The sequence below is a fragment of the Embiotoca jacksoni genome, unplaced genomic scaffold (assembly GCF_022577435.1).
Source record: "Embiotoca jacksoni isolate LCO1_2020_lvr unplaced genomic scaffold, fEmbJac1.0.p SCAF_18, whole genome shotgun sequence".
In the NCBI taxonomy this organism is placed as follows: domain Eukaryota; kingdom Metazoa; phylum Chordata; class Actinopteri; family Embiotocidae; genus Embiotoca; species Embiotoca jacksoni.
The window spans coordinates 1,330,109-1,344,025 of record NW_027185318.1 but is presented as its reverse complement, the minus strand read 5'-3'; the positions used below and the strand labels follow the sequence as shown (position 1 = coordinate 1,344,025).

The 13,917-nt window shown below is 40.5% G+C and overlaps 1 protein-coding gene across 6 annotated transcripts in view; it reads right to left on the bottom strand.

The window, feature by feature from the left end:
• Positions 1-13,917, bottom strand: part of dlgap2a (discs, large (Drosophila) homolog-associated protein 2a) — a 137,047-nt gene that overhangs the window by 27,325 nt on the left and 95,805 nt on the right. For 5 of the 6 annotated variants that reach the window (XM_069151914.1, XM_069151915.1, XM_069151917.1 and 2 more), the window contains 4 exons: positions 12,441-12,655; positions 3,558-3,626; positions 2,251-2,410; positions 1,159-1,375 (listed from right to left, as the gene is read on the bottom strand). In XM_069151914.1, coding sequence (XP_069008015.1) covers positions 1,159-1,375; positions 2,251-2,410; positions 3,558-3,626; positions 12,441-12,655 — 661 coding nt within the window. The remainder of the gene's footprint in view (positions 1-1,158; positions 1,376-2,250; positions 2,411-3,557; positions 3,627-12,440; positions 12,656-13,917) is intronic. The other variant, XM_069151916.1, reaches the window with a different exon arrangement.

Genomic DNA, 13,917 nt, shown 5'->3' with positions numbered 1-13,917 from the left:
TTGAAAATGTGAGGTCCAGTTTGACCAATTGAATCGAAGCACTAATAGCTCCATAATAGTGGCAAAATCCATCACACACCAAACTCTGCATCCTAAAAATGCTAAGATATTTAAGTCTACTGAGAAAGCAGTGTAAGCAAACATTTATGGGTATGAATAATTGATCATGAGCACATCTCCAGATGTCCACACCTCTAATTCTCTCTATTGTAGTCCAACTGATGCTAACACATGAATCTACTGTGGGAGGAAGTGGAATCCACTCAGACTTCTTGTCCAGCCACTCTTTCTTCTTTTCTTGCCACATTCTTCATCTGTACAAGGACGCATCCCTTCCTCTGTGAATCCAGCAATCACGGGAATTGTTGAAACCAGCAGCTTACAATTTATAATCAAGGCTCAAGTATCAGTAATAAATGCACGTGTCAGCGGAGAAGGTTTAGATTTATATAACAAGCTCACATATGGGTTATATATGACTGACCAGTGTGACAGTTCAGTTACCAGTATAGTCATTGTCAGCTTTACATTATTCATTATCCAGTCTCTGTAATAGCATCTCCTCGCATGGAAAACAGGAGAAAATAACTTGTGTGTTTGAGCAAAGACTTTTAAGTGTTTGCAGCACAGCGTAAACTGGGCTTAGAGAATGTATAGTCTGCATATGGTAAACGTACCATTTCTTTCCCCAACAGAGCTGTACACTCACTGTCACCATGTGGCACCATAAAGAAAGTTAGGTTTCCAAAATGTTGTGGAAAAAGCAGTCATGTCCTTATTCTGACCTGATTTTTTTATTTCAGACATTTGTGATTTTCAATAGGGTTCATTGCTTTACTCTCTGATGCATCCAGGGGATGAGCAGATGAAGCACTGTATACAAAATACAGTAGGATGAACTGGCGCAGCTCACAAGTGTTAACTACGGTACTCATTCCTCCATAAAAAATGGAAACAAACAAGGGTGATTCATGCAAAGATACGTAGCTGTCTGACAGTACAACCAGTTGATTCACCATATTCATCCATTACCACATATCAACATCACATGTGACCTTTTGGTGACAATTTGTCACAACTTAAACAAACAATAATACCAACATCCAGGATGTCACGTATTGTATTATGCAACTTAATTTGAAGTCTGATCGTCCTTACCTGTGGTAGCCCTGATGGTGGAGGTGACTGTGGAGGCCAAGGGGGGGATGCAGTCATCGTCTTGGGAGTAGCCGGCCTGGATGGCTCGCAGGTAGCTGTGGCTCCGGGTTCTGAAGCAGCCGGGCAGGTCCAGAGCCTCCATGGCCTGAGACTCCACCTCGCTGAACACCGACTCGCACACAGACTCAAACTGGCCATTTATTTCCGTTTCACTCATCTGCCAGAAACAAATGCCATCAGTAGACTTTGCACATTGTCAAGCCAGTGGAGATATATTTTTTACTGGAAAATTAACTGGTTGGTTATAAAAGCTGACAGTGTGTTTGTCATTTTCACTACGAATAAAAACAAATCTTGTTGCTGAAATCAACAAGATAAATATTTTTGTGTTTGAATATTGCCTGCTAGCTATTTCCCCACCAGATGATAACCTGTGGGTTGGTTCCTTTTACTGCAGGACCAAACAGCACGATGTACATTTTCATGATCTCGAGGCCATACTGTATCAGAGAGTGTTGTGGAACATATTTGTTGTTGTTGACAAGAGCTATTCAGTTGTAAGTCATATCTTTTAAAGTCTTTGATACTGACTTGTTCCCAATCGTTGTTTACTGAGTAAAAATTGTTTGACAGTTTTATTTCCACTCCCATTCGGCAATATCAAGAATCAGAGATAAACATCTTGTTCCACTGGGATTTGGAATTAGTCAGTTTAGTTGAGCTTTTAAGACTCCCAACAAATCAATACACCTCGCTTTCAAGAAGGAGATGAATATCTCAACAACCGCTGTTGAAGTCCTTTTATTTATCCCGATAAACAATGTGCAGTCAACTGCCTTATAAAATAAGTGTGACTAAAATTAAGTCAGAAAAAAGGATGCCTGGGTTTTAAAGACAATATTAAAAGAAAAGAACGGCATTGACAGTAAAATGAGTTAGGACAGGCTCTTTAAATGGTGTTTTAAAATAAGAACTCGGTGGTGAAAGCTGGAAACTCCTCCAGGTTCCTCAGCAGTCCCCAGTGTAAGAAACTCTGTCCGGGTACGAGGTAAGATTGGAAAAATCTTTCCAAACTGAACGGTGCAGACTCACCTGGCTCACTTGGCTAACACAGCTAGCCTGACTGAGGGTGCTGACGGCCCGCATATAGCTCTGGTTCCTGGAGCGAAACTTGGGCGAGTTGTAGTTGGCAGAGGGATCCAGGGCAATGCTTGGATGCATGTCCCTGGTGGCTTGCAAGTGGTAGCTCTGACTGAACACAGAGAGAACGAAAGAAGCAGACAGGAAATGGGATTACAGAAAGGGACATGTTGTCTGAAGCAAGTCAATTAAATATAACTTGATAAAAAAGCCAGTTGACTGGTAGCTCCAGGTATAACATGATAACAAAAACAATTAAGTGCCATTAAGGGCAGCTTGTTTCATCTGGGCAACCTGAACTTGAGAGAGAGACTTGTTATGACATTGTGTCTCTCAAGAGGGGAGGCTCGCTCTCTCTGTGTCTCTCCCTCCACTACAGTGATGTGATCATCGCTGTCCTTAAGAAAAAAAAGGCAGTTCGATTTCTGTTGTGCTGAAACATCCAATCGATGCTTGGAAATGAATGAAATGCAAATCAGGAGCTAGTTAGTGAGCAAGCAGTTCGAAGAGCCCCCCGGTGTCAGCCAGGTCAATTAAATGTGCTATCCCAGCAGGGCGAGCGAGAAGCTCAGAAAACCATGTTGGGTAAGGAATCTGCTGGAGAGAAAATGAACAGAAAGATGCAGTGGAAGAAATGTGCTTTAAGTAAACTAAAGAATACTATGTGAGTCACTTTAGCGATACCAGAGTGAGGTTAGGTTTCCTCCGCCAGATCTATTTGTAATGGCAGGCAGGGATGAGTAAGCAGTTTCTGGGCTTTTTATAGAGATAAACGCTGCTGTTTGGCAGCGAGAAAATGCCAGTGTGATTAAAAGTCTCCCCAATCCATCTTGTGATGCTGTAGCAAGGCCGGGTGTATTTGCAAAGTAATATCAACCTTCTAAACATTCAAAGGCATCGCACAGCAGAAACACCCATAGATTAAGTGTGAATGAAGTTATAAAAGTGAAGAAGCTGTTCAGGGGAAGAAGAAGATACTTTATTTTTAGCACTGTATAAGAAAATAACGTCCCATCACGCTGATAGATGTATAGTAGTGAATCACATCATATCTACATTGTGTTTAACATTGACTTATGCTTTGGCAGTATGAGCAGATTGCCCCAGGTGACCTCTCTTTGACTGGTCTTGAGTGTTTGCTCTGCGAGGCGTCCATATTGAGTATGTCAGCAGGGCAGCGAGCCAGCTGGCTCCGACATCTGACCACTGCAACATGGCAGCGTGAGAGCGGTAAGGAGACACGCGGAGCCTGTATTCACCTTAAGTCTGCAGCAAAATTGGTGATGTAGTTACGCATGTCACTGTTGATTTTATCCAGGCGGTAAGAACTGTGGGTAGAGAAGAAAACAGAGTTACTGGGTCCCACAAGTGGGATTCGGATGGATGTGACGTCACGGGGAACAAGTCCAATGGCACGAGCTCTGTATGGAATTTGTGGTACGCTGCTGAATGTTTGCTTGGGACTCTTCACCAAAGTGCTGCAAACATTAGGGTGAAAGAATATGACCAACATGACCCTTGTGTGATGATACAAGTGGGAGAATGGTACAATCTCATTTAGTTGGCAGAAGAATTGCCTGGTTGAGGCAATGTCCTCTAAATGAAACATTTAGAAAGGACAAATGAGGAGTGTGTTATGAGTTGTGTCACAGAGTCGGTGCATATAATATCCTCCACAACTGGAGAAATTACAACAAAATAACATCCTAAGCCACACACTCTTTCCCTGTGTGGCAAATTAGATTTAGTTAATTGAGCCAAAACTTCTGCCATTCCCTGAGCAATGAAACTTAGTAAAGCTTTTAGCTGACAAGATCACAGAGCAGCACACTGGCTGAGGCTTAAAATGTGTCTTCCTGCACCCGTTCCTGCCTGCAGAGACGTCTGTAATCATCAGGAGAGGCTGTTTTGAGAATGCGTTGGCCCTTTATCAAATCATGCCACAGAAAATTTCCTCTAATGTTTCTGATTGGTACTAATGTACTTCCATTGTCGGCCAATATCAAGGCAAGGGATGATGGGAATCTCACACTTCCTGTCTTTCATGCTGCCAGTGAAATAACTCTTCCAGACAAAGGTGCAGTTTCAACAGAAGCTGTTGTGTCCTAAATCCTGAGCATAAAGGTGGAAAATGAATAATAATAATAATAATAATAATAATAATAATAATACGAGGGAAAGTGAATTCTGATAATGAAACCATCCTTTGCAGTGAAGTGAATCCACAGCATCGTATATTCTGTTCAAGCTCTGCACCGAAACATCAAGAGGGTTGCAATCTTCTGGAACGAGACTCTCACTAGTGGAAGATGAAAATGAAACATTTAGATGTTGTGTTTTGTGCTACATTCAAAATAACGGCAGAAAAACTGTTGAGAAAAATCCCTGCAGAGAAGCAGCCTAATATTCATGACACGTCTGCCGCAGTCACAAATCAATGGATCGAAATTCTGCTCTGACCTTGAGATCTGAGGGAGAAACGCTCGTACACGCTGCGATCTAAATGAGTAATTACATTATGTTAAATCAGGAATATTGAATGCTTTGCCAGTGTTAACTTTGATTAATTATGGCAACTGAAGAAGCTAATCATGGATGGTGGGGACAAATAATTATTTTGGAAACTGCCAAAAATGGGTCAGATTTATTGGCTGGTGGGATCAGACGCCGGGTCACAGTCATTTAAAGGGAAACTGTCGGAGATCAACGTCAATTGATGGTGTTCTTCTGTGCATGTGTGTCAATTATCAGTTGTGACATATCGTTACTGATTGACTCATTTTGCTAATGACTAATGGTGAAATGTGCCACATGTCATTCAGTTTATCATCATTAATGCATTCTTTAAACATCTTTGGCAGCGCCAATCGTGACACAAACAGCTGATTCGTATTCAGTTTATCATAGCTGTTGGCTCAGCAGCTTAAAGGACCCTGGGTGTGGGGTGAGGCTGGATAAAGGATTATTTATTAAATCAATCAATGACATCTATCTTTACTTCGAGTGCTCAGGCCTGTTGCAGCTCAGTGCACTTTGACTGTGATGTATTCTTTATTGTTGAGATGAACAAAGAGGCGACGCCGTCAACCACAAAACAGACAGAAAGCTTGAAAGAGGGAAAGATGGAGCGAGGTGACACAACTTGACAGTCTGTTCTCACTTTAACATGATTTGCTTCAGGGAGCCGCTGCTGTCAAATTTGTGTTCGGCCCATCTGAACGCCCCGGAGGGACATCAAATTGCTACAAGTGCCGAAGAAATCCAACCTACACCGTTTCTGTCTCGAATGCAATTTAATCCCGTCCCAACAAGCCCAATGAACCGTAGTAACATCAGAGCTCTCATGTCAGGTGGCACTTGTACCTCTGATGCCTCTTTTGTGTGGGCTGAAAACAGTAACAGATATGGACCACAGCACTGTGGTGCTCAGAATAAAAGTTGAAAATAACCACTGTTGTGAGCAAATCATATGTTCAGGTTCATCGAAGACAATCAAGTGATAACACACATTGAAACTAACAGTTATTTATGTAAACTGTCATTTTCAAATGATTTGAAATGTCTGAGTTAAAAACAGTTATTGTCACTACAGCATGCTTTGTCAGAGAAAGTCTGATCAATAAGGTTTTTTTGTCTTTTTAGTGCTCTTTGGTGTAAAACAATCACAGACCACTCGGGTTGGGAAACAGAAGTGTGCCCTTTTTATATAAGCTGGTGTGAAACTGCTCATGTTTTCAGCTGTTTCCTAATAAAGCTCCGTCTACTGAAACACTGAACTACAGCCAGAGGTTTTGGAGTATTTTCTAATTCTCTACTTAAATAGGTGAGAAAAGTGATCTCAGTTACAAATACCTGGATGAGCAAACACAATCTGTTTTAATTAATGACATAATATTCACTATATCCTTCTGGAGTAATAAATCATTGAAGTATTCACAATGTATGAAGGTTTGAAATATTATGTTGATGTCATGGAACAAACCTACAGACACAGCTGATTGCCGGTTAACAAAAACATGTTTGTAGTTATCAAACTTGTTGTCCAATCATAAAAAAACAGGACCGCAGGTATGATTAAGACTTACTTTGACTTAAAAGAAAAAACACTCAAACATTTTGAGTTGGCTATTCACAAGAAATATCTGATGTGAAGAATACCTCGTGAAAAAGAGATCATTTGTTTAAAGCTGAGGGCTGAAAAATGAAGGTTGAAAAGTCTGAGAAGAACACGCAGCACCACATATAGCCGAAACAGGACGCCAACAAAAGCCATCGTCCCAACGGTGAAGGCAGTATCATGACTCTGGACCGGGGAGGCTGGCCATTATCAAGAAATCTTACAGGATAATGTCGATCAGCTGAAACTCAGTCTGGGACCATAATCAGAGACATTCCTACCGCTAAAAAAAAGAAGATTCTTAGAATTCTGATGCTTTCTGAGAATTTCACCTTAAAGTTAAGAGAAGATCCTTGTAAATATAAAAGTTATTTACAAAAAGAGAGTTCCTCAGGAGAAACATTGTTAGGAGCAGAGAGGAGGACCTTTAAGAGCGTTACAACTTCCGTAAGCAGAAGAGAAAATTGCAGAAGTACGTTGCACAACAAAGTATGAAAAACGTTCTTTAAACGCTTGAGAGCATGTTAATAGAATGCTACATATTATTATCATGATTATAATATCATGCAGGGATGATGTTTGTGGTTCGATCTCATTCGAGTCAAGCTCACATCACCCGCTCAACGCAATAATGATCTAATGAGCAGTGAGGACTGCAGCCGTCAGCAGTAATCACACAAACAAAAGCTGCACTCTCACAGCTTCATATTGGGACGCCGTTAATTTCATTTCCTCTGGATGTCACTGTCCATTCTGTGCACATTATCACAAAGAGGGCAATTTGTGATCAGCTAGTCACATCTTTTAAAAGGATGCAACGTGGTCGACCACTCCTCCTCACTAAGTTCTGTCCTTTTCTTGCTCAGAGTTGCTCTTAAATCACTCCAGAGAGTCCTTGCTTGAACTTTTTAGACTAAATTAAGAGCTCTTCTGACAGAGTGCTTGTGAATTCTGTGCAGAATGACTTCAAAGAAACTGCGGCGGTCCAGTTGAAGATGCAGTGCAGCGACCTCAGGAGAGCTGCTCCCACCAGACGTTCAATAATATCGCTGGACTGAAGCAATTCTGTAAATAAAAATGGTGCGAAATTTCTCTTGAACATTGTGCAGGTCTGATCTGACTCGGTTGTTTTTTATTTTTTGTTTTTTTATAAAGAAAAAAATAAAGTAAAGAGCAAATGTGCTGAGAGGGATATTTTCTCTTTTGGACATGATATGTAATGGAGACTCTGTTTGTAAAGTACCTCACACATCTTCATTGTTTCTGTACGGCGGTTTGAATACCAATATCCTGTATGCGTTTGATATCGGATGATATGATACCCGGACGATTTCACGGTCGAACGCTGCACCAAATCAATCTCAAATTGTTGCCATCAGAACAATTTCAGAGGATACCACATTATGTCATTATTAGAGTGGGTTCAGGGAAGTATCGTGGCTCCTCAGTAATGACACCCTTGGGGACACTCCTGGCGTTTGAAATGATTGCACCAACAAACCTTCTCCTGCAGACTCGATAACGCTGCCGTTGCTGTCAATGGACTCGGATGCAGGCCCCACAGCCTGATCCATGCTGGTCAATATCTTTGAGCAGAGCCCAGCAGACTCTGGGTCTAACCACTGAGACAACCATTATTCAGAGGGGCCTCGGAGGACAATAACTGCAACTGATAGCCCTTCCTGCTATTGCATGCTCATAAATCATTCACTGTTTACAGCTATTCAGAATGGATCGGAGAAGGGAAGCTTTGCAAGATGTGAAAAAAGCACCGTACTTCACTGTGGCTGCCTCATACGTTACATCATAATCTGAAAGAGCTATGACAGATATCATTATGATCCTCCCTGATCACAATCCATAACATTCGATTTATCATTATATATCCACTGGGCTTATTATCAAGGCATAAACAGGAAACAACTTGACAGTAAAAGCTGGTTTCTGGATCTCTACTGCTCTGCTTCCTTCTCCCGTCATCCTGCAGAGACGTCACAAAGGCTTAACGGGAACAACAGCAGCGCTCGCCATTAGTCCTGTTTGTGTGCATGCGTGTTCATGTTTTGGGAGGGTCGGGTTAACAGTGGCAATGAGTATTTGTGGATTCTGCGGGTGTTCCCACTCTGATTTCCATGCTTTCACGAAAAGATGGCATTCTGTGTGACAGCAGGAATTTAAAAACCTCTGCTGAATGTAAATGAGCGTGAGGTCAGCAGCCTGAGAAGTGAGACGCGATGACAATGAGAGCGAGACACCCATCAGTGTCAGTCACTATGTTCATCTGGTCTCTTACTGTGGCTGTCTGACATTACATACAGCAGCGATGCGTCTGTCACAGGCCACACGCCACAGTGAGGTCAGACACAAGGTCGTCTTTGCATAATGTCTGCAATTTATGTCACGTTATTTGTCTTTGGGCTTGTGCGGACCAGAGGCTGAGCAGACAGAGATTCATGCAGAAGTTGCGATATCCCTGTGAGGAGTAAAAGATGCTGCAGGGAGGAGAAACAAAATAAGATATATTCACATGCTTCAACAGCAAAAGCAACAACAGACCTAAGCTTTAGTCATACTCCTCCGTAACTGTACTATCTCCTTTGTTATTATAGTGTTTATTTTTGCAATACTATATATTTAAAAGTCATTCATCTGTCTTTCCCTTTGTCAACTGAAGCACAAATATTTATTTGACATTTAATCTCTTTTAATTGAGACAATATAATTGCAATAAGACTGTACAATAACTCACCTCTGGCAAAATCCATCACACAACAATAACACTGTTGTCTGATTTTCTTGTTTGTTTAAATGTTAAAAAAAAACAACTTTGCACTATTGTTTAGTTAGTTTTAATTTAATTTAATTATTCTATTTTATTTTATTTTATTCTATTTATTGTATATACTGTGCATTTTTAAATGTAATACTTTTTACTGTTGTTTTATTGCTTTCCTGTATCTATAATGCTGCGGTAGCAAAAAAAATTTCCCCTTGGGGATTAATAAAGTATCTATCTATCTATAATTCAGTATCCGATGCGGATGGAGTAATGCTTCTTTCTATTTTTAGCCACTTTAAGCTTAACCAAGTCATGTCAGTTGTCCAAAGCATGTCGTGTCAGGACTTCTTGATTTGTAAAGCCACAATTCCTTTTCTATCATGAGACCTCATGAGATCAGCTTTCCCATGAATTTATCATAAACTTAAAGTTGTTCAATATTTGCACCACTACGTGGATCCATTTAATACCAATGTAATTGGGGTCGGGCAAGGTTGTTCAAACCTTACTTGCTTTCAGCACCATCTGCTTGAAGTAGTTTACGGTGGTGCTAGAAATTTATTAAGCATAAATGTGACTGAAAACATCATTTATCATAATTTTCACACTCAATTAAACAAATTACATAAAATAATTATACTCAGGAAAGTGATCCAATATTACATGTGAAAGGCAAAAGTATGTGAACCTCTAGGATTAGCAAGTAATTTGAAGGTGGCATTAGAGTCAGGTGTTTTAAATCAATAGATGATAATCAGGAGTGAGATGACGCCCTGTTTTACCTAAAGAACGGGGATCTATCAAAGTCTGATGTTTGAGTAAGTTCTCAAACAGAGGAGATATCTGAAAAAGAAAGAGCTGGGACTCCATTCAATCAAAGACAGACAGATTGTGTGCAAATGGATGAAAATGAAAACCATTGTTATGCTTTTCAGAAGTGGTCAACCAGCAAAGGTCACGAACCCACGGCAACTTCTCAGCAACTAAAGTCCTCTCGCGCATTGGCTAATGTTAATGTCCATGAGTGAACAGCAGGGTTACAAGCAGAAAGCTACTTCTCTCCAAAAAGAAAATTGCTGCCCATCTGCATGCAAGGCATGTTGCATGGCATGTTTCTGTCTCGCTTTCTTTTTTCACCAAAGCATACGAGTGTCTGTGGCACACGGATTTTAATGAATGTGACACAAAACCTCTGCAAGTCACAGAATTACCAAGAAGCCTTTTTCTTTTATCTTGACTCTACTTTTTTCCGTACAACTCAGATTAAAGGAAGGACAACATTTGACTGTCCAAAAAAAAAGAACATTCAATCAGGCTTACAGCTATTTAAGTTGAGGCTCCAGGCCTTTAATGGAGACCCCCCCAACCAATCAGCTCCAAGCTTTGCTCACAAATGCACTCAATTTACAAGAAGAGAAGCAGATAAAAAATAACTTGTGTTTTGAAAGAGCAGGTCTAGGATATCTCTTAAATTGTCATATTATTAAAATAGACTTTTGAATCTTGGCTGTAATTACTATTTTCACTTTCAGCTGTGAACAAAGAGGAACGGGTCCCTCGAAGAGAGAACGAAAGTGAATTTGCTTTGTCGGATTGTTACCTTTAGAAAATTACCCTGGAAAATGCAAAGCTGCCAGACAATGTAATGATTTGGTATTTGAAGTACTATAAGAATCCGATTTAAAATCCCAATAGCTGGTATAGTAAGATAATAAACAACATTGAAATAGTTTTATTTATGGATTCCAAACTAAAAAGTGAGCATCGAAAAACTGTTGCAAACAATGGACAAAATAATCATTTTAACAATGTGTAGGACATGTGATGAATATCTTTTGTATCTGTGGCTGGTGTTTTCCCAGGACAATGTTTACGTGGGGAGGAAATGAATGAGATAAAGATGCGAGTTACCACAAAAGGTGAAACAAGTGCAAAAAGTGCTAAAAATTATAAATATCATGACAAACAACACACAAAGCAGCTGCAAGGAAATCTGCTTCTGACTCTAAACAGCTTTGGAGTAATCTCTGCACTGTCATCGGTGTATCTAATTTTAATATAATTGGCCTTGCACACATAAATATTAAGAAAGGTAGATCATTTCAATATTCACGTTACTGATAACAGCCCAAGAAATGCACCTTCATGTGAAAAACATTGGCTAAAGGCTATTTCACTCCTTATTTTGTTGATCTGACTTCTCTATTATCTAACTTTATTCTTGTCGAATGGATTTATGAATCCAAAATCATAGTAACTCTTCTTGTATATCTCCACAACAGTTGCTTGTGCTCGTTTGTCCTATTACATTCCTCAGCTCGTCTCATCATGTAATCCTCTTATGAGTGTTTTATTGCGCCACCAAAACAAAAGCCCTCGATTTCCTCCCTGTTTGATGGGACAAATCCCAGAAGAACGTGCTGAACAGTTTCTTCCTGCTGACACGAGTACCACAGAATGCAGAGTTCAGCTACGAAGGGCTTGACGCTGACATAGTGGTGCAGTTGTACATAAAAACATGGAAACTATCCAACGCTGCTAAAGAGAACGCGCATGAAAAAATAACAAGTATGATGTTGTTCACATCGCGAGCTGAGATGGAACGCACTGTTAAAAATACAAAAATGTGCGTAACTTGAAACATTTATTCACAAAGGTTAAAGCTTCTCTCCATGCATGTGAAGGTGCTGCAAGCCGCTCCCCTGCAACAGGAGCAGTCTCGGAGCTTTTTCATTTCCACCCTCGTATAAGTACATCATGAAAATGATACAAAAAAAACACAAGTTTTACCACAGAAATTACTTCATTTTTAGGGGTTTGAGAAATGACTGACATAGATTTTAACGATACCTTAAACTAAATAAAAGTATAATTAAATACTGAAAGCCCCCTAGTGGTCGGATCAAAAAGTGTCAGTGTCCCTATGTGGGATCCCAGGGGAATCCCTGTGGGGTCAGAGAGGAATCAGCTTAAAACAGTACATAGATTTTTTAATGGGATTGTTATATTTCTTTTTACAACTGAAAAATGATATAATCACATTAATATGCTATGCATGCTTACTTTCAATACATGAGGTGAGCATGAGCGTTTTTAAGATGGACACTGCTCGCTCTGCGCCAAAACCAGAGCCAAACCAAATACACAAACAAGGACATGCACAAAAAAAACCCCCAAAAAAACAAGTAAACAATAAAAAGCAAATCACCATGAACTTCTGAAAGCTGTTTTGAGAAAGAGTCATACCTCTGGGAGTCCAGCAGGTCCCTGGGTCTGATGATGGCCTTGACCAGGGTGTCCGGCCGCACCAACTTCTGAGGCGATGTCTTGGGGCTGGAGTCGGACTCTCCGCTCTCCTCGTCCCCCATGGCTTTAACGTAACTGCTGCTCCGCATCCGGCGACAAGGGATCTCGTCATCCTTCCCACCGCCCGGATAACCCGCCCACTCATCCTGGGGCACCTGGTTGGTGGATGGAGGGACGACGACACACATACTGGTTGGTTTTATAGAGGTAAACATGTAGCAGTTGTGACAGTGCACTTATCCTGACAGGGAACGCATCCATGAGATATAATGCTCACACATTCAACACTAAATTAAAACTGTAATAACTGATTTCCTCGGGCACAGCTCCTGGCAGCTATGTGCTTGGTGTGTGATGACATTTTCCAAACGGTTTTCAAGGATACCTTCTCAGATGGTTCTTTGTAACGAACCATCTGTCACGTCAGGTTATGGGAGCCGAGCAACATGCTGTAAACGCCACATCGATATATGAGCAACTTTTATGGAAAAGCTGGTAGCTAAGAGATGCCTTTTTAAATATTTGATGGAGAATTCTAGCATCTCCCGAGATATTTTAGTCCTGTAAAAGTTTGTGATGTGAAGCATTTATTCTTTTCATTTATGCAGCAGGGTGTCTGTGTCTTCCAATCAACAAATAAGCATGAGTAAAAGGCTACGACAGTATATCTGCAACAAAGCACGTTATGTTCCCACCGCTGCAGCACTGCGACCGAGCAGTTTAGACTTTCTCTTAACTCTTAGAGGACCGTGTAAATCCAAATGACGCGATATTAAAACATTAAACCCACGAAAAACAGTGTTATGATATTTTCCAGAGGTGAAGCGATATGCCGTTTGATGGACACTTGCATTGACAAGTGTGACAAGCTGCCATCAGAACAATCCATGCGGCGTACATGTTCTTCAACTCGTTACACCAGATAATTAAGAATCCAAACGTCAGCATCATCATTATCTCACTTGCACTCGCTGCCCGTCTTTACTGCAACATCTGGGCGGTCTTAAATGTTGAATGTGGAGCAAGCAGTCAAACATCTTGCAGCACAGTACAAAGTGGATGTTAATGCATATTATTGCCAATTCTGTTATGCTAATTAATTTCAAGCAAAGCACATATAACTGTAATATGAATGGAGATCATGAGGAGCACAATTATTTCCTGAATCATGCTCATACTGCAAGAAAAAATGGGACTCCATTATGGTACATGTCATTATGTCATTACAAAAGGTTATTTCTTATTCGTCTCGAATAGATCTCTGTTTTAAAGATGGTGGTGCAGCTTATTAAAATCAGCTGGGCAAACGTCAACCACTGTGGTATTGAACCAATGGTGATTGTTCTCACACCAAAGGCGTGACAGTAAAATATGAAAGCACTTCACCTTGCTTCATTTTGCGTGTTTTCTTTTTAGA